The sequence below is a fragment of the Dinoponera quadriceps genome, unplaced genomic scaffold, assembly GCF_001313825.1.
Source record: "Dinoponera quadriceps isolate SergipeBrazil2010 unplaced genomic scaffold, ASM131382v1 scaffold717, whole genome shotgun sequence".
In the NCBI taxonomy this organism is placed as follows: domain Eukaryota; kingdom Metazoa; phylum Arthropoda; class Insecta; order Hymenoptera; family Formicidae; genus Dinoponera; species Dinoponera quadriceps.
In genome coordinates, this window is record NW_014555639.1 from 319,980 (window position 1) to 341,039 (window position 21,060).

Consider the following 21,060-nt stretch of genomic DNA (forward strand, 5'->3'; position numbering starts at 1 on the left):
TGTTTGCAGCAATCGCCGAACAATTTAATCGAAACTAATTAAATCTTGGTAATTAGTGCCAAATTCTTTTTTCAGTGAACATGGCTCTGGTTGCTTAGCCGATGTTGTAATAATATAGACAAGTTTTATTATAAAAATACGATTTATTTCACGTCAACATCAAAGGAGTGTATGCGCGCGAACACACGCGACGAATAAATAAATAAATAAATAAGTGGCAAGGTGACTTGTCGCGTTTCTCATTGGATATCGTGGTACGGATATTGTTCGCTGTTGTATTCGGGTGCCCAGCCTTTGTAGGGTGAACTGACCTCTTGCTCCGACCTGTGCCAATGATCATGGTGAATCTCATGCGGTTTTATCACCCCGTAGGTGACCCTCGGCGGCGGCGGCGGCGCAAGAAGGGCCTTCAAGGTCACAGCGCCCGATAGCAGAAGCGCCAAGAAGGCATTGCCTAAGCCCTTGAGGCCTATCAGGCCGATCACGGTGATGACGATGGGCAGGATAATCAGAGTCTTGAATTTTAGCAGCAACAACAGAGGCAGGATCATCTTTTTCAGCCTGGTGCGCGCTGCAGAAAGCGATGCGATAAAGTATCTTGCATATTGTTGTGTCATCGTCACACACGGAGAGGAAAGATTGGTTGAATTAACGTGAACAAATCAAACGCGTTTTCGTTCGAATGAAACAGAATTTATAGTTTTTGTAAACTGAATTCGATTTTTAGAACCAGAAATTTGGTTTCCTCCCACCAATACGCATACGGTTTGTCTCCTGTCACGTTTCGACTAATCTTCCTTTTCATGCATTATTTGATAACAATTTGTAATTTGTGATAATTCATTTTCATAAACGTGAAGAAAACCTTCCGGTTACATATTTAATGAGAAAATATAGTCCGTAATAGTAATATTATGTCAAATTATTATATAGGGCGAGACCGTAACTATACCATTATACGTATTATACCACTTTGAATATCTTCGAGAGATAAAAATATTTTATTAACAACTAGATGAAAGTAAAACAAGTTCACACGTACAGAAGGTGTGAAGGATCGAAATGATGATCATTGATATTAATGCAATTTCTGTTAGATGAATTTGTTTCCTATTATCATATTTCAAAAATATCCAAGATACTGTAATAATTATCGCTTCTGTATGTGACAAGATATTGTATATAGTAATGGGAAAAGATCTCAATAAGTTAGAAATCATTAACATAACGTTATTACAATGATATTTTATAACATGTAACATTTTCAAATATAGTAATTCTTAATATTGTATATAAAGTTATTATTAATAATATTTGACAAACATTAAAAATGATATTTCTACACTATGATTTTAATATTTAGGAACATTACATTATCAAGTATAATAATTAGGAACATTACGTTATCAACAATTTAAGAACATTTATAAAATATTATTACGTCAAAATATATATAAAATCCGATATAAAATCGATGTTTCAAAAGATTGATACGATATTCCTTGTTTACTGGGATGTTACATCATTTTCCTATGTACTACATAGAGACTGTAATTTTCATCCTTGTTGCTATTAATTCGCTACAATAACCAATATGGAAGATTAGATAAGATTATTCTCGACGGGTTCTCTCGTGAATGACAACGGAGCTCGGGGAGAGAACACACAGCGAGGTGAATAAAATCGTTATTAACTATAACGGAAATGTAGAGCGCGATTAACATCGGCGGATCGATAATCGCAGGATGCCACGCGGCGCGAGGGGCATTTCTAGGAGACTCCAAACGGACGTACATCATCCAGTCTACTTTCTTCGACGTGCGACACTCTCGTTCAAGGTCCTTCTTAGACGTCTTCTCGCGGTGGCCCCGTCCCAGAAACCCGGAATCCCACCAGACCCCGCCGAACGTTGGTAACCCACTTCGGCCCACTCCCACCCTGCGGCGTTTGTTTTCGCGGATATGGCTGCAAGTGGGACGCGTCGTCGTAGCTTTCTATGTACGAGTCTCCTCGTTCCGGTCGCTCTCACTTCCCTCTCTCTCGTGCCTCGTCGACGAACGTCGGTAACATGCGCGCGCGTGCGCGAATTTTTCAACATTTTCAAAACGTCGCATATGTGGCGATAAGAGCGGAGGAAAAAAATCCGGGAAAATTTACGAATCACCGGATGAAAAGAAAAAAGAGGAAGCTGCACATACCACGATAGAGAGATGCGGAGGACGCGTGCCGGCCGCGATCCAATCGATAGGGAAGATGCGGCGAGTTATACTTTCCAGCCAATGAGCCCGGGGGCTCGTGGGCTACTTCGAGCTCATTGGCAGAATTTTAGAAAGGTGAGCCGCTATAAGTTTGCGCCCGGTGAATGATGTATTCATACCGGAGCGAAGCGTCAGGGAGGAGAGAACGAGGCAGCTCCATATTAGAGACCTGACGGAATGCAGAGTCTTGTGCGTTGAAGTCGATAGCTTAGATGCGGCAAATATGTTCGCGGGATACAGATTGGTCCGATAAATAAATTGTATGGATGTTTGAGAGAAAGAATGTTTTACACACTTGTAATTGCGCGGAAAAAAAGAAGTTAGCTCCCATAGCTGAAAACTAGCTGCCGCGGTTAAAAATTGGCTCGCGCAGACAAAAATTAGCTGTCCATATAATACAACTGAAATTTAGTTAATTTAGCTCATTCTTTTTGTCCCTATACCTAGTTTTTAGCTCCCACAGCCAAAAATTAGGTCTGGTAACTAAATTTCAGTTGTATTATACGGATAGATAATTTCTCTTTTCCGTGTGTATAACGCGTAGGAAGGTATAACAAGATTTATGTGCATTATTAGATAGACTCAATGGACCAGTATTACAAATTCAATGGATTACCATTCGCTAATTGTTATCTCGAAATAATATCTATACCTTTGAAAATTCTAAAATTATCTCTTGATGTATGAAATATGTACTGAGGAAATAAATGGTAGAATCATTCCTTGGCGTATAAAAATATACATTGAGAATAAACGTAACCAACGAAATTTTGTTTAAATGAACAAAATGTTTACAAGTGAAAAATTTAGTTCATTGAATAAATTATACAACTACTGTAATGAGTTATTGATTGATTCAACGATTGCGATTTGATCAGCAACTATATCAACGTATTGTTGCACCAACGCGTAATTTGTTTAGTGGATACTTTTTTAATGAGTATGACCGCCGACTTTTTGTCATTCCGTTTCTTTTCTCAATGTAATAATAATTTATGCAATCGAGTATGAATAGACATGAATAGATTTTTTAAGCGATACGGCTGCGGGGAAATTATTATCTTTCCTTGAAGTGCATTTAGTAGTTGAAAATTGCCGAAACTGCCTTAAAAATGTGGTCTAATGCAGCTTTTATAGACGCTAAGCGCATCGTATTACGTGAATCGTGTTTCTTAAACTATAGTATAATTTCCTAACTTCGATCTAATTTTTAAAACGACATTTCTCTTTGCGAACGTATTTCTCCGAATTATTCTAATAACACGAGCTCATTATGCGTACAAATTTCAAGACGAGTGCAGCCGCCTTCCACTTACCCAATTGCACAAAACTGTCTGAAATTTACAAACTTGCGTTCTACCTGTTGAACTTAAAACAGGATTAATCCCCCGGTCCCGTTTCTTTCTCTTAAAATTCTTGATGCCTCGTTGCAGTTGTCTTGCTTGATAACGTCAGAAGCGAAAAATCCTTGCGAGATAAGTTGAAACAAAAGGACGTGTTCGTAAAATGACACTCGTGATCAATTGAGACACATTTGTAAAATATATTTAAATCTGTCCTCTCTTGCAATCAATAAACAACCGTAAAATTCATCTGATGTACAATCTTCCTTTCTGGCCTATCTTTCCTCATGATTTTGTTATGTTAATCTTACAGCTACTTACTGACCGTTTAAATAAAATTAATGTTAAAGTAAAAAAAAATTTTTCGGATTATTTTACAAATGTGCTCAGTTGATCACAAATACTGGATAAAAAATTTTATGTTACAATCAGTACATTGAAATGTTGTGTTACTTTAACATGGAGAATATATTTAAGAAAGTACACAAATATAATGTTAAATCATCATTTATCTTGTCAACGTATGTTGACGTTAATTTAACATTATACTTGTATATTTTTTAACACATTCCCCGTATTAAAGTAACAACATTTCAATTTGCCGTTTCTAACATAAGATTTTTTACTATGTATCATTTTATGGACGTATATTTTCAACGTATTCCTCAAGAATTTTCGGTATACCCGAATTTTCTCGCTTCCGACATTATCATTAATCAAGATGACTGCGACGAGGAAACAGGAGCATCGAGCATCATTCTTATACGAATCATCGTTTACCTTCGGACGCTCCGCTCGTCAAACTTCTTAATTCTACGTCGATGCTCTTGCGGCCAAGGGCGCGGCCGAATAAACCGGCGGTCGAGCTGTCATTCGGCAGATTGATTTGGATCTTCCGCGTCTTCAGGAATTTCTCAACTCTGCTGACGAGCGGGTCAGCGCTCTCCTCCGCCGGCTGCTCTCCTCCGTCCTCCGTGATCTTCTCTGCGGTGATCATATCGCCGTAGATGCTGATGGTGTTCTTCTTGTTGACCTCGTCCATCGCCTTCGTGAGCTTCCCTTCCACGTACTCCAGACTGTTGCCGTCTTCCCGGCTCGGATCGGCCGCCACCGCCAAGGCTGCCAGTTGCAAGGCCAACATTACGATCGCTCTGCTCCTCATTGTTACGAAAGTGCGACTTCGGAGAAACGACTTTTGACTGTTCGCCCCCGGGGCCATTTTTTCTTTTATACGATTCGCGGTCGATGGTGGGGTCGGGCTGGGTCATTTGGCAAGCTACGGACAAGGGCAGCGGTGTCGAGAATTTTAATGTCGCCCACCCTCTGAAAAGCGCCAACACGCGCCTCTGAACGTTCTCGTCGCGTGACGTAGCATAGAACCGAGTGGAGTTCGAGTAGCCGGCAGAAGAAAATTTTCCTTTTACTCGCGAATCACTTTCCGACCGTGTCGTTTGGAATTCTGCTCCTCGAGCATTTTTTCCCGACGCGCGTTTTCCAACGGAGAGTCCCACTCGTTTCCGAGCGGATTCCCTTGGCGAACATGCAACACGTCAGTCTTTATCTCGCGTTCCAACGTATGCAACCGCGCGTTGTTATATCTTTACGTGAAAGTTAATTACGTAATTAGCCAAAAGTACTTCTCTGCAAGTACATGAAAAAATGCGTTTCCAATTAACTGCCGCGTGCATCAATTTCTATCGTGTAGATCTCTTTTCGCGGAGGAAAAATTTCATTTCCACCAAGAAAGTGGAAATTAATCTACGACGAATTGTATCTTCCGGCCACAATCTGGTGTCAATTCCGTTGAAGTATAAATTTAGATTTAGTCATACAATTATTTATAAATTAATTAAATAAACTAAAATAAAATAATTATACTTTTGAAGGCTCGGAAAATCCTGGTCTCTTCTATTTTCCTGCAAATATTTTCGGTTTCTTTCCCAAGGACAAATAAATTCGTTCAGAAAAATTCATGTGTGTTCGGTTGAAACCGGCGTCATATTTATTTATTTCCGTAAGATAATAACATATATTTGACTGAAATTAAATGAAATTATTATGTTATATGTTAAACAACAATATATTGCTTTCAAAATATTGTAGCCAAATATATTGTAGATAAATATATAATATATAATATATATAATATAATGTTATATCACTGCGCATAATTTTTTTTAAATCCGTGTTAATAAGAAATAACTATTGGTTGGCTCATATAAAGTTACAGACTAACGTTTCGAAAAAAATTTATATTCGAAAAAGAGTTTCAGACAAAAGTTTTAAGATTTCGTGGGAGGCATAAATATCATTGCATTATTAAACAATTTTTTGAAATATTATTTCAAAGTCAACTTTCATTTTTTTAACGGAATCATACGATTTCCTCACATGGCAAAGAAAAAGTAAATTTTAATAATAAAAATCGTTTTTTTCTTATTTCTCTCCTGCAATCAGGCATCGATCTTTTAAACTGTAAGAATAACCAACTTTTTTTCTTAATCCAATTATTTCATTTCCCGCGATTGTAAGACTTCTCGCATGATCGCGAAGATCGTGAAAGTTGGCGTTAATTGGAAAAAATAATTGTGAAAGACGCAATCCCACCGTTTTATCGCGCCCAGACTTTTCTCACTCTCCTCGGCAAGTGTGCCGTTACAATTTCGTCGATGAGCGAGCCGCCTCGCGCTCGTAAGGATTTCTCCCGCTCGTCGTCATCTCTGCACCTGCATTTCGTATCTGCGTCACATATGCATACAATAGCAGCCCTCGCGTTTACGACTCGGCATGCATCATCGTCGCCGCAATCCGTCCGCGCGGACTCCGGTGAAAATTAGATTTCCGTGTCTCTCGGTGACACGGTATGGTATGTGAGGCTTGTGTCCCGAATCGCGCTCGCTCGGAAGCCGGCTCGGACAAGAGAAATGGAACGAGTGACCGATGCGGCGGTTCGAACGAAGAAGGAAGAAGAAAAGAAAGAAAGAAATATCGACGAGGCGTGAAGTGGGAGTGCAAATGACCCCCGTAGGTATGCCCATATCCGATCGGAATCGCGCATGAGCCCGGCGCACGCGATTGCAACGCCAAGCTGTCAATATTTCACGCTAGCTGAAACTGATCACGTACGAGAGGACAACGTTCTCTCTCTCTCTCTCTCTCTCTCCATGTATCGCGATCGCATATCCTCACACCGGCAATTCCCCCGCTATAATTCAGAAGTCCGATTCTCGCTCGCATTTCGTCGAATCTCGCCGTCGGTTCGTCGTTGTCGACAGCAAAATCTCAGGTTCTCATTGAAAGGAAAGGGAACAGGAAAGAAGAAAAGAGGAAAAGGAAACGACTCACGGTGGAATAATCACGCTCTCTTTTCACTTTCGCAAATAGTTTATTAAATGTAAAAAGTTGTAATTATATTTAAAAGACGTACGATCTCGTTCAATAATTTATATTTATTATAATCGTGATATTTATTCATTTATAACGTAACTTCTATAATTTAATAAATTACATACGTGTAGGCACTAATCTAGCAGTCGTAGGTGGGTCCAATGGCCTCGAGAAGGTCTCCGCAGTGTATGGCTGTCGGATACTCGCTGATCCTTCCGACGTTCTCGCATCGTCAGCTCGGCAGAGAGAGTCGAGCGAAGAAAAGTCGCGTTTAATTGCTGACGGTCGTCGGCACGTATGCAGAATACGCCAGTTTCTGGGCGTCGGCCTCCTGCGGCAAGCTCCTGCGGTAGGTTCCTTGGATCGGGGACCCGTTGGACCAGCCCGCGGAGCCGTTGTCGTAATAGCCGTACTGTGGAGACTTGACCATATTGTTGTTGTAGAAGAGCTTGTACAACAGCATGGAGCCGATGGCCAGCAGGGCGATCTTGGCGGTCATGAACGCCTTCATGGCCATCACGCTAATGAAGCCGACGATCGGTAACACCGTCACAGCCTTGATTCCGGCGATCAATGGGATGAGCGTCTTCTTGAGCTTGAGGCGTCCTAATTCGAAGAAATTGTGAGAAAAAATCTCATGTAACCGAGCTGCCAAATCGATGTAGACATTATTAGTTATATGAGAGCAGAAATCAAGTCAACTGTTAAGGAAACTAACGTTTCTAAAATAATCGATTCTAAGATGAATGATATCTGAGATAAACGATAATTGTGATTCTGACACTCATTAATGTGAAAAATCTGGAGGAATCGACTATTTACTTCTGGAAAAATGAATTAGATTAGCGCAATTATTTAGGTTTGCGGAAAATATGAAAATTAAAGAATTAATTTATGAAAATTAAATATTATTTAAAGGAAGATGTGTATGTACTCGGCTGAAAATTATTTTCATCGAAAAATGTATATTTAGATGTTTATTGATATTTTTATTTATATTATATTTATATTCATATGAATAATGAAAATATCGTTTAAAGAACAATGTGCGTACCCGATTGAAAATTTTTATTTCCTTTTGAAAAAATTTATGTTTAGATTTTCATTCGTATCTTTATTTACATTTATTTACACTTATACATTATATTTATATATGGAAAATTTATATTTACATGTCCTAATATACATAAGACAGAGTAAAAGAGTACTTATCGAAGCTCTCGCGTTTTCTGTTTATTTAACATATTTAGGAAGGAAAGCGAATTGCACTGGAGGAACGAGATTATCGGGAACAGGTCTGACGACGCACATATAGATATCGCGAAGGTGAAAGGCACGCCGAGGCGCTTATTCGTTTATACTCATGACGTCGCGAGTCCGTGACGTTAATCGTCTAGACATAATAAAGGAAAGGTGGACGCTCGATTGTGTAATCGAAATATTATTCAACGGAGTGGCGAGAAAGAAAGAGAGAGAAAGAGTACTCACCTTCTTCCAGGGCGCGTGATATCGGCACATCATGCATGGTGAGTTTCAGACTGTGACTCTTTAAGAAAGAGATTATTGAAGTATACAACATTTTCCCAAGTTTGATCACTCTTTCGTTATCGTCTTGCGGCAGTTCACTCAATATCTCATGTTCGGACTTCTGCAGAATCCTCGCTGTGCGCTCCACTAACGATCAATTTTTTTAAACGATTACGATCGGTGTTAGCAAGAAGAAGATAATCGATTATCACATGGGAAAAAATGCTCTTGAATCGATAAAACGTCCAATAAAAGCGTAATTGGAGTAAATTTTCTCGGTTCAATGGCAAATATAAAAAAAACCAGTATGTTATGTGTATTGCTTCAGTAATTAAAATATTAGTTTCAATGATATCGTTATTGAATTAAGAAGATTTACTCCAATTACACGTGCTGTTAGAAATTCGGTTGATTCGAACAGAATTTGTTCCGCACACACAAGAGGACAACTCGGTTTCGTGAACAAGAATCGACGATAGATATACGAAGTTATTTCTCTGTTTCTTCTTAAAAAATTAATAATATGCAATCTGCTTGCATATTTTTCGAAAGTACTAAATTTAACCAACTTACTTTAACTTGTTTAAGTCTACGTGTTTCACAGAAATTTGGTGTAATATTAATAAATATGTTCTCAAACTAGGCACTAATTGATCAAATTGACCTAAGCGGAAAATTAAAATCCCACAGTGGTCGAATCTTGAATTATTGCACATATATTATATATAATTATTGTACATAGAAACCTTCTCTTAAAGCTTACAAAATATCTTACTTCCGTGTAATCCCAATACACTATTTTCCCTTGCATACCTTAAATTACGAAATAAGAAACAATGTTAATAGCTCACTCGGTGCCTCCCGTATGAAGGTGACGCCATCGATGATCTTGATGTCGCCCGATCGGGCCGCTTTGTCGAGGGCAACATAGGTCTTCACCAAGAAACAGCTGTAGATATGGTTGTCCGTCGTCGAGCAATCAAATCCCTCCAGCGGATGCAGGGAACCCAGCATGGGTTCGGCCGCGACGCACGCGGCCAGGAATATCGACATTAGCAATTTGTGCATCCTCGTCGTCTAAGTCTCACACTCTTCTGGTCGTCGCACGACGTAACACCGAGACAAGCGGCGGCGGGAAGACAGAGAGAGAGAGAGAGAGAGCACGATGTGTGCGGACCACTCTCCGGAAAATTTTCGGAACCAAGTGTGACCTGGCCCTGCGTCGTCTCAATCTTTATAGGTGTGCACCGCAGCGTAGGACCCTCCTCGAATATCCCCACTCCCCGACCGCTTCGTCTGTGACGTCTGACGACGACACAGGCATGATGACGATGATGACGAGGGCGAGAACGAACGAAGTGCGACGAGACAAGCTGCAGACTCATCGTCCCAGGCAGGCACCACCTCCTCTTGGAGGAACGCTGCTCGGTGATTTTTTTAAACAAACTCGCAGTCACCCAGAAAGACGTGCGTCGCTGGTTGGGCGGATCTAGAAGTCACTTTGTCTAAACTGGCTGGGAGAAACGTGTTTCACGTGGGCCATATAGTATTTGGGTCAGCGCGGGTAATACTTGTCAGTGACTCGAAGGGATCACTTACCCGCGTAGGGTGAAGGACCTTGAAGTTCGTACTCGGGGAAACTCGGAGTCGATCGATCTAGGATCGTAACTCAGGCTTGACATGTTCGCCGTTAGGGTTTATTTAGAAGACTCTCTTCACCATCTCTTGTATTCTGTTTACTTATTTTGGTTTGTAGTATCTGTGTAGCTTGATAACGTAGAGATGAAACGAATTTTATTGCTGTCACACATATGTGACGCTGAACTCTTGCGAGAGATCGTGTAAAGATTTGGCGATATTTTACGCATTCTCCCTTTTCCCTTCTTGGCGGAGCATCTTTTAAACATAAAATAGTTAAATATCATTAAAAATACAATCAATACGTAAAAATGTGAAAAGTACAGAAACATACGGAATAATCCGGCGCCATGATTATTTCTTTAGTAGCGTTCATTCGAATATATTTATTACACAGAGAAAAAGATTTCTTTAGATTTAATGAAAGTTCTTTAACTGAAACAAATTTATATTTTGAAACAGAGCAAGTGAATGAACGTTTGATTCAACAAACAGAATTGTTTGGTTTCTCAAACAATAAATATCTTTACATTAAATAACATATTTTCATCCAAACATTACAATGGTTGTCACAAACAGTAAATTATTTGAAAGAAGTAACACGACGTTAGAAAACTATTAAAGAATTTCTTTGCTTCAATGGAACAATATGTAATATATAATAAAATGAATTGTTTTAATCAAAAACGAAATATTATTTCCTCTCATGGTTTATTTTAGTGAAACATTTTCATTCAAACGAAATGATATTTGATGTTAAATTATGTTGCTTATATTAAACATACCCAAGTCAAATAAACAGGTATACTAAATTCAAAGAACCTTTTTCTCCGTGTGTGTACGTATAATATATTCACAAATATATCCCTAACACGAGCAGTCCCAGCCAAAAGTGTTATACGTCAAAGAGCGATAAACAATTATTTCTTTATGAGCTTTAAATATTATATAAATTTTATTGTGTAATATCTTTTTCGCTATAGTGTCAAAATTGCATATCATAAATCATCTTTGTAAACGTTTAGCACAGATTTGTCAAGCATTTTCATGTTGTGTTACCTTTCTAACAGTATTGTCACTGACCAACTAATTTACGAAGTGAATATAGTTAAATAGATTGCAACAAAATTTTACTTAAAAGTGTCTCGCAACGCACCCGTATCCTGTAAGAAAATGTATCTCCAGAAAGTTATTAGTTATTCATACAGCATTTTAATTATTACGAATTCCTAATCATTATTTTCCACGAGAAATATTGATCAATAAAAGAAACAAATCCTCTTACTGAATACAAGATGTATTTGCGAAACCAACTGAAGTAAAGGTGTTACAACCTTTGAGCACTTAACTGCATTTGACGAAATCGACGTGTCGATCGACACGAGGTGGACAACCGAATGAATAATACGCTCCAAGGACTTGACTCCGACAATCATGTCCTTCCTTTAAGAACTGCAGGACTAACAACACGTTTCATGTCGTGTATGCCCGTACACCACGCTGTCGTGGACACCGGCACTTTCTAATTTTTCCAACGCGCGCCGCGTCGTCGAAAGATTGTTGTTTAGAAAACCGAGAATAACGACGGTAGGCACGTGCATACATTTCGCGCCTCGTCGCCGCCACCACGGCCATTCACGGCCGCATATGCTTCACGGTCGCGGATGTACGGCTTTTCTTACGGGCTTCTCTCAGCCTGCGCGTGCATCTAGGCGACACATAATGCGGACGCGATTCCCGGTAAAAATTTTTTTTCGAGAACTATACAAAACCCGAAGCGGGCTCGTTTGAATGTTGATATTCTTTGCTTGGGACTTTTCCACTGTCCAAATGTCCAATCTTAAATACAGAGCGATGCGCGTCCGAATTTTGTCGATATTAGTATAGAGATCCTTAAAGATCCGACGTACGGACCTTTCTTAGGATAATACAGGTTTTATAGTCGAACCTCCTGAGTAGAACAGGCCGATGCATTCCTGATGCGACCACGTGCACCATGTTGCTTACCTTGACCCAGACACACGCTGATCGGTGGACACGTGAATCCATGTGATTCTAGCTCCAGCGGATTATTCGATAATAATCAAAATTTATGAAACGGCTTCGTTGCTCATTAATGTTCGCGTTTATTCACGATTTTTTTAATTTCGTCGAGATAAATGAATTCGTACACCTTGTTCTTTATTTAATCGCTCGATCGTTCACTGAGAAAAGAAAATATTTAGAAAATAAAAAATGTTCATTCGGATACTATTAATGTATCTACATAAGTTTATATCTTTATAATAAATATAAATAATTGCTTTCATAAAATTGTACGTCCTTAAGAAAATGTAAATTTTCTCACTTGAGAAACTATAGTATACAGGATATTTCAGAAAAGATGGACTGGCTATACATAGGGTGAATCACTTAACTTTAGAAAGCTAAATATATAAAAAAATAAAGCAAAATAAAAGGAAATATTCCGAACAAAAGTTGTAGAGTTTGAAAGAGGATATAAGTTGGTGACCTTATATAAGTTTTTAAAGTTAAGTGAAGTAAAGTTAAATGATTCATTCTGTACAATCATGTAGGATATATCAAAGCAAACAAAAAAAATGCATACAAACATAGTTCTTAAAACGCTCATTTGCTGAGTAATGCGAAGATTACGAGAAGGATTTTTATATTATTATAGTAGTTTTAAGGTTAGTTTTAAGGTTATTGGATAATATCCTACTCGAGCACTTTAAGAGCACGTAGGTAGTTTATATATGGTGCTCTTTCACATTTCAATCAGAAACAATTTTCATACAGAACTTATGCTGTGTGATGTTTCGGTCGTGGTTATCTTCAGTCATGGCCGAGAGGATACGCTTTATTCAAAAATTGTCTTGCACCTTGACTAAAATGTGAAGAGCACCGTTGTGCATAAAACACATAAATACTCTTAAACTGGTCGAGTAAAATATTATCTTAAAACCAACGCCTACTATAATAACGCAAAAATTCTTCTCGTAATCTTCACATAGTTTTAACTCTTCAACTGAGGCGTTTTAGACACTATGTTTATACCTTTTCTTTAACTTTTTCGTTTACATTGATATATCCTATATGGCCACATGTAGCCTGGCTACATGTAGCCAGCCTACCTATTTTAAAACACCTTGTGTAAAAATATGTATATTATTACGATATATATTATTATTATTATTAAATTAATTTTATTATTATTACAAAATATCTTATTAATAACTACCAAATAAATATCTTTTATTTTTTTAATATTTTCCTCTCAATGTATCAACAGAGAAAAGAATTTCTGTGAAAATGTAGCACAACGAGATTTAAATAGGATGTCTACGGAGAAATGAATCGTATCCGGTTTTGTATTAAAAATATTGCGCAATTGTATGACGACGAAGAGAGGGAAAAACTTTCACCATATGAGGAACTATTTAGTTAACTCACGACGGTCGATTCGCACTTTTCCTGAACGCGACGTCATCCGCTGACTCAATAGACAGCGCATTAAAAATCAGTGTACACGAAATTAAGAGAAATCGATGTCACAGCGAGAAACAATAATCCGCGATAAAGGCGACGTCGACATCGCTTCTGAAACGGCGACCACTTAGAAAGGTAACAACAGATAAGTTATTCGCGGGAGGTATTCCATTGTACTGCGCGCGGATCTCTTTAAATATTTAACAGGTACGACGGGACCTCGCGTCATCTTCGCTTAACGGTATTCGGCTTGGCAGAAACGGAGACAGTTTTGCGATTGATTTTCTGGGTTACGAGTACCGCGTCGGCGGCAGTTACTTCCTGCAATGAATATGACGATCCTAACTTATGACGAATCCTTCGTTGCCATAGAAGCATACGTTTCCCTTCTAGAAAGCGAATTATTTCGGTAACTTTATTTATTCGCTGCAACGGTACAAGAAATCTTCTACCAATTGATTGATCGTTTCTATGTGTAGTTATAGTATGCTATGTATAGTTGTTAATATTTAAATATGATTCTATATTTTATGTTATGTACGTAAAAATAAATTGTATAATTTTATATATTGCATATTTTTAATATATATATATATATATATATATGTGTGTGTGTGTGTGTGTGTGTGTGTGTGTATGTGTGTATTTATATTTTATGTACTTTATGTTTAGATAAATTGAGCGATCATATAACGGCATAGAAATATTTGAAGGATATTTTCAGGGCATGGAGATTATAAAGGGCCGAGGGTCGACGACCGGTCCTATATTTGGGTCAGTAGCGCTCAGTTTTTTATCCCTATTTCTTGTTCTCTCTCGGTCTTCACACGTGACGTAATATCCTTTTTCGCTTTCTCTTACGATCTTCTATCGCACCCAGTGCATCGTTTATATGCACGTGCACGCGTGTCCTATTATCCGGATCTAGTTTACAAATTAATAAATACTTAAGTAATTCAACAAATTATGTGCGTGTATTTGAACAAAAAGAATTATAAAATAAAATGTAAAACAATAAATTAGTTAATAAGTGATTTTCATTTAATAATCGCGCAGAGTAATTTATTTTCGTTCGGAATTGACAGTCGATAATGAGGTTTGTATTTCAATTGCGGAGTTCAATCGCCAAATTCACTACTCGTGCGATTACGAGAATAAAATCTTTATTGAACGTGTATTTACATAAGCAAAAATATAATTCAGCTCGTAGAAAGGGACATGTCGCTTTTGCAAGCTAGTTCATCGCATTTTGTAATTGCGAAAGACTTTCTCTCTTCTTTACATCACACCAGAGAAATGACCGGGATGCGGGATGAATCATCTTAAAAAACAATCTCATTTCTTTCATCTCGTATTTGCTATAACCCAGACATAATAATGAGCGGTCAAATATAATCGTTGCTTTGTCATGTTAACAAGCCTGCGCATCCTTTCATGGTTCTTCCCGAATGTCTACTGGTTTATCGTCGTGTGTACCAGAGCAGTTAACGACTCCGTCGTAAAACGCTACTTCGTTGACATTAATCTCGAGGGAACTTTTACATTCGGTATGTGACATCGTTTTATAATAAGAGAATTTTTTTTATATTTATCATATTTATATTCTGCGATCTTATCGAATAATGCTATCACACCTACCTACGTGTGTGATATAAAGTGTAAATTTATTAATAAACAGAATAAATATAAATAATATAAATGAATACCGCAAATAATTAAATGTTATTCTTAATTCGACGTTATGTGTTAATCTTCTTATCGCTTATCTTTATGTTAAACTGGAACGTTCTCTCTCTCTCTCTCTCTCTCTCTCCAGCGCAACGAATATTAATGTACGAATAAGAACAATTTTAAGGAACCACATTATGAAGGAAAAAAGAAAAGTTCTAAAGATACTAATTCCTCTTTCACTTCTTTCTACGTCGTTCCTTGTAGTATCTGTAAGGCTCCAATTCCTGCTCGTCGCTCATGAAATCGAAAACGTCCTGCCGTCTGTGCTTGTTATACTCGTCGTGGTGACTCTCCTTCTTGGCAACGTTCTTCAGCCCAACTATGGCCGCCAATATCAAACTCATCAGGCTCAATACGACCGCTTTCCCGCTCAAAACAGCCAATGCCTTCAATGCGATCGGCAGCAGAATCGACTTTATCAGTACGAATCCGACGATTAAGGGCAGAACGTATTTGTTCAGCTTGAGTTTCTTCTTACGCTCTGCAAATGATATAAACATGAAGAGCAACGGTTAATTATACGAATTTCAATCAGAAGAAATTACGACGGAAAATCTACATAAATGTGTACACACACACGCACACATACACACATACACAAAGCATTCCATATGCATCTTTTACATTTTTTACGATGGAAATGTTTAAGGAGATTCGAACATTTAACGAAATATAAGATAAATCTGTGATATAAGTATACCTATATGTAATACAAAAGTTAATTGAACTAACAAATTGTAACAGAAATTTCAATAATCTTTACCGTGTTATTTCCGAAATAATTATATTAAATTATATTATTTATAAACTTATATGTGTGCAAGCATAGAGACTTCATAATATACAAAATTTCTTCTAATTTAACAAATTTGTATATAAAATAAAAGTTGAAAAAACTACTGTAATATTAAGAACGAATTTACAGATATTATAGACAAATTTCAGAATTATCGACTATTTCGTTTTAAAAATACAGTGAAGAAAATTTATAATGTATAGTAGCATTTAAGATAAACACACACACATATATATATATATATACACCCATGTATATTTCTTTTTATTATTTGTGTATCTCTATTAGATCAACTGATGTATAAATATAGCATTAATAAGAAAAATAAAAAGTGACAATATTTTCTCTATAACATTGTGTATATATATTTCCCTCAACTTCGTTTCAGATTAACGTTTATTATTTGGTTAATGAAATAAATGTATAAAAACGAAATTTTTTGTTTGATAAATAGTAAATTTATGAGAAGCACCCTTGATGCGCCCTTGATGAAAATACAGTATACTTAGTGCTAGAATTTCCTTCTCCTCCTATTGCCTGTGGCCAGGTGTGATGGGTGACCTCTCTTTCGCACATATCTATGCTGCGCACGCAGGTTATACACAGGTACATAGGACCTGCAGTTTAACGCCGATTCCGAACGGCAATTTGAACAGAGAGAGGGTTTTTTCTTGGCAAGTATTGTTCCCGTTAGTTTGCCGTTGCCTTCCGAGAGGAGACACAAGCGTGTGAGAAAATTTTCGGCTCAGCCAGGAAACGAACCCGGGAATACGAACGAATGAACTCAGGCAAAGCGGAGGCAGCAGCGCTCTGTCTGCTACGCCACGCTCGCGCTCCGAATCTCCTTAAGACGATGAAAATCGACGAACGAGTTACTTTGTTTCCTTTGCGACAAGATGGACGACAAGAGTAAATTGATAAAGCGTGGAATACTTTCTCTCGGCCGATGTGTCGCGCACCACATATCGCCTGCCTAACGTTAACTACCGCGCATACCAGTTTAAAAGATTATATTAGGTTAAAGTAATATCGCGCGCTTGCGAAAACAGGATGCAGGATGCACGTTATGCGCAGGCCTCATCGAAGCCCGCTTTTCTTATTAGGCACAATTGCCGCTCGCGGGAGCTAATAAAATGAACTAGAGTAGAAAGCACTTATATGTTTTTGTACCAGGAGGCCACTTGCGCGGCAAGCCGAAAAGCAAGCCTTGCTGCATAATGAACGACGCTCGCAATTATACGCTCCTTTAACGCCGTTTGATTAGCATGCGATCCTCGCGATTCACGACTTCGTTCCGCAATCGCTCGTTCGAGATCCTGCGACGAAGTGTACAGTCCAGTCACAAAAGAAGATCGGAATTGCTTTTTATATGCTTCCGAACGCTCTTCCCGTATCCAGTAAGAGAATTAATTTTTTTAGTCCTTCTCAGGACATATATGTTCCTATTGAATACGGGATGCGTTGCGAAACTCATCGAAAAAAGAACCTTTTCGTGAGTGACTACGCACGTACGAGCGCTCTCGAAATAATGCGATGATAACAGATTCGTCGACTCGTGTCTTCTCCTACATTGTTAAATTAATTTCGTCGTGAACAATTTACGTTCGCCGTTGGCAAGAAAGGCGTGTCATCGGATCGTGAGTGACCGTTTCGCGAACACGGTGCTTCGTCTTCGACGATTTGAGATGCTTGTATACAAAAAAAAAGATCGGTTAAATTAACGCGACAATGAGCGAACGAAACGCGTTTTATTTGAAGGAAACGGAATTTCTGATTCTTATGTGTCAAATTCGATTATGAGAATCAGGAATTCTGTTCCCTTCGATCAAAAGATGGCCCGGTTCGTTCATCGTCACATTAATTCAACCAATTCTTTTCCTCCTTATAAAGATTTCACGAATTAAAAGCTTTTTAAGGAATCTTTGTGAAAGATTTCATTACCTCCAGATTGTGTAAATAAATCGAGTATAAATTGTCGTCGCACATCCGGGTATCATTCAAGACCGGGCAAATTTAATGATCTCCAATGCGTCGATTTTACGGAAGAACGCTCGCCGGATCACGTTTCGTCGACTGCTTATTGTCTCCGTTGTAAATCGTACGAAGATAAAAGGAATCCTAGCCTCTCTGCCTCTCTTCCTTTCATTAAGCGACAACGAAAGAGCCCTGCGCTAAGCCTTTAATATTTACTGTGTACCTTCCGGATTGTCGTGGGATTTGGAGGCGGGCAGAAGTATATCGACGACGTCCAGGAAGCCTTCTCCGATCAGGTCGAGGGCATCCGGCGAGCCGTCGTCGCGCCTCGTCTCTCGGGCGAGCGTGCTCGTCGCTTGCGGTCCCACCTGCGCTGCGACGAGCAGGGGTAGCAGGAGCAGCACGTACGGCGGTAACATCTCTTTAGCATCTACGGTCCCTTCGTCGCTCCTCTTACCTTTACGCGTTTCTCTCTTCTCCCTCTCTCCGCAGCTTCACGCAGCACACACCCTCTCGCGATCTCTCGCCCTCTCGGTGCCGCGGTCGAACCCCGAGATGCACCACCGGCCACGCCGCCAATAATATGTCAACTGGCATTCGTGCTAGCCCGGGCCATTAGTTTATATAGCGGGATACCGCGAAAAGACCAGAGGAGGAGACCGCCATCTAACTTGGTACTGACGCGTGACGAAGGATCCAACGTCCACTCCCGTACCTCCCAAGCCCGGTCTGCCGCGATCATTGGACGCCGCGGACTCGCGGCTCTTGTCGGTAGAGAGAAGAGCCGGGCGTCTCTCTCCCCCGGCGGATTATTTCGACCGGGGTAAGTGGATCGCCGCCTCCCCTCCCTCCCTCGCCGTCATTGTCCTGTGTCTATCGGTCCGTGAGAGTGTGCGCGGCGTCTATTATCAATCGAGGTTCGTTTCACACCCGAGTAGCTACGGGGACAGCCACGTCGACCTACGGCCCGCTCGCGGAACACTAAAAGCTGCCAAGGTAACGACGAATCGAAGCCGCCGAGGGCGAGTTCGCAGAGGTGTCGACGATCGTCGCGCGTCACGTGATCTCGCAGCGACGACCGAGGTGAAATTCAGATTCTCAACTCGGGGAGGAGGGGCGCAGGTTAATCGCGCTCCGGGTTTTATCGCTGCCGGAATCGCGCACGGGGATGCGTACTTTCCAGTCCGTGAAAGAAGCGTTCTTCCTGAACTTTCGCATGCGCGCGTTCCGATCGCCATCGGTGAAATTAGCGGCCCGCCGGGGGTTTATTATTTGATACCGTTACGCGTGTTACAACGCGAGGCGTCTCTCTCTCCTTCTCTCTCTCTCTCTCTCTCTCTCTATCCCCCTTTCTCTCTTTCTCTCTCTAGTACGAGGAAGTTTACTTGATCCAAACGCGTCGTAGCTACTTTGTCGCTAATGACGGGCTCCTCCTTTGTAAATGTCTACCATTCATCAGAATTAGGATCACGGCTAAGAACGACGATAACGGTAATAAAAAAAAGTTTCACCTGAACGAGCCAGCGGAACAATGTTATTATGTCGGTGAAATTCGCGGTGATTACCGCGGACTGGGTTCGCCGAGTCGGCCAATGTCAAGCAACAAGCGGACGAGAGATCGCCCCTCGCGAATTTCGTTGCGCGACGGGCTGCCGGGAAGGATCGATCGATAGATGAGATGTAGTAGGGAAGGAGAGAAAAGAAAAAAAGAAACGGTCGCGCGCGACGACGACAGTGATTTAGCAGGCGTAGCGAGGAGAGTCAACAACGTATATACGTATATCCCCTTCATTTCGCCTTCCGGCGTCCCCTCGATATTTATCGCGGCCATAGTCATTTGGCAGATTCGAGCCCGTGGAGGAAACAGTGAAATTACGCCGCTGCCCTTCCTGGAATATAAAGTAATGGGTCTAGGTGGCACATGAATAAAACTACTGTACCGATATGTGGGTTGCCGGCTTCACACACGAGGAACTCGACTAATAGACCGGCATAGATTGTCTTTGAACGACGGTCCCAAGGACGACGGCGGCCGCTCGCAATTAAATGGGCGACCGATAAAAGATAATGCGGCGTTGAAGTGAGGTATTGTCATTTGAAACGTCGTTTGGTACAAGTGGTTTTTAGAAATCTTTCGGGAAGAAACCAATGTTGAACCAATGTAATTTCGTTGGTAATTTCATTGGCTCAACATTGACCATTATAAATGACTTTGTGCAACGTTGGAAGAAAGTTTTGCTTGCATGCTCGCCACGAGTCCAGATGTTGCACACATAGAAAAATATACACTGCATTAAAATAAACTATATTACGTGTTTCAAGTATTTTATAAGTTTATCTGCAAATATATTATAAGTTCAATTATAAGCATCAATATGTTATACCGTCAAAAATAGATAAAAAAACAGTGTTTTTAAATAGATATCTTCATTCATTCGAAGTACTGTCACAGTGAAACATTTTAATGCGCTTATTTTGTTTCTTTAATTTTTTTGGGTTTCTTTTCATTTTTTTTTTTGGAGTAGCGAGTAAATCTACATATACAATATCCCCAAATAATAACAAATCATAGAGCAGTCGATAATATGCTATATTTTGTTAATAATAGCAATTTTTAATTGGTCACATAAACGATCCCAGGTGATCGTTTACGTAAAAAAACGTGACTATTGCCGGATTAAAAAAAGGAAACTGAGTAATCGCTTTTCTTAATAATAGAATGACATTTTTCTCTGTGCATGTTTCTGAAATCAAAACGACGAATAAATGATTCAACTATAAATTTGTAACTATCTGTTATGATGGAGAGTAAAAATTGATTTTTTTACAAAATAACACGACTTAAAAAAGAAAAATCGATTTTTGGCTAGATCTTTTTCAGTTTTGGTAAAAAAATCGAATTATTAAAGATATTGAC

The 21,060-nt window shown here is 39.4% G+C and overlaps 3 protein-coding genes across 3 annotated transcripts; all 3 read right to left on the reverse strand.

Moving 5' to 3' along the window:
* Nucleotides 1-239: 239 nt before the first annotated feature.
* On the reverse strand, nt 240-4,763 carry LOC106744947. The gene is made up of 2 exons (XM_014620130.1): nt 4,382-4,763; nt 240-571 (listed from the first exon to the last, which is right to left on the reverse strand). The coding sequence occupies exons 1-2, from the start codon at nt 4,761-4,763 to the stop codon at nt 240-242; spliced, it is 714 nt and encodes a 237-aa protein (XP_014475616.1).
* Nucleotides 4,764-7,259: 2,496 nt separating this feature from the next.
* On the reverse strand, nt 7,260-9,583 carry LOC106744948. Its single transcript, XM_014620131.1, has 3 exons — nt 9,367-9,583; nt 8,477-8,662; nt 7,260-7,594 (listed from the first exon to the last, which is right to left on the reverse strand). Exons 1-3 carry the CDS (start codon nt 9,581-9,583, stop codon nt 7,260-7,262), a joined length of 738 nt encoding a protein of 245 aa, XP_014475617.1.
* Nucleotides 9,584-15,549: 5,966 nt separating this feature from the next.
* LOC106744949 lies at nt 15,550-18,562 on the reverse strand. Its single transcript, XM_014620132.1, has 2 exons — nt 18,367-18,562; nt 15,550-15,854 (listed from the first exon to the last, which is right to left on the reverse strand). The coding sequence occupies exons 1-2, from the start codon at nt 18,560-18,562 to the stop codon at nt 15,550-15,552; spliced, it is 501 nt and encodes a 166-aa protein (XP_014475618.1).
* Nucleotides 18,563-21,060: the final 2,498 nt, after the last annotated feature.

Coding starts and splice junctions, on each gene's coding strand:
- LOC106744947 (XM_014620130.1), bottom strand. CDS start 4,763: ATGAGGAGCAGAGCGATCGTAATGTTGGCCTTGCAACTGGCAGCCTTG. Junction 572..4,381: donor GACGAGCGGAGCGTCCGAAG/GTAAACGATGAT, acceptor CGCTTTCTGCAG/CGCGCACCAGGCTGAAAAAG.
- LOC106744948 (XM_014620131.1), bottom strand. CDS start 9,583: ATGCACAAATTGCTAATGTCGATATTCCTGGCCGCGTGCGTCGCGGCC. Junction 8,663..9,366: donor CTTCATACGGGAGGCACCGA/GTGAGCTATTAA, acceptor ATTGATCGTTAG/TGGAGCGCACAGCGAGGATT. Junction 7,595..8,476: donor ATCACGCGCCCTGGAAGAAG/GTGAGTACTCTT, acceptor TCTTCGAATTAG/GACGCCTCAAGCTCAAGAAG.
- LOC106744949 (XM_014620132.1), bottom strand. CDS start 18,562: ATGTTACCGCCGTACGTGCTGCTCCTGCTACCCCTGCTCGTCGCAGCG. Junction 15,855..18,366: donor ATCCCACGACAATCCGGAAG/GTACACAGTAAA, acceptor TATCATTTGCAG/AGCGTAAGAAGAAACTCAAG.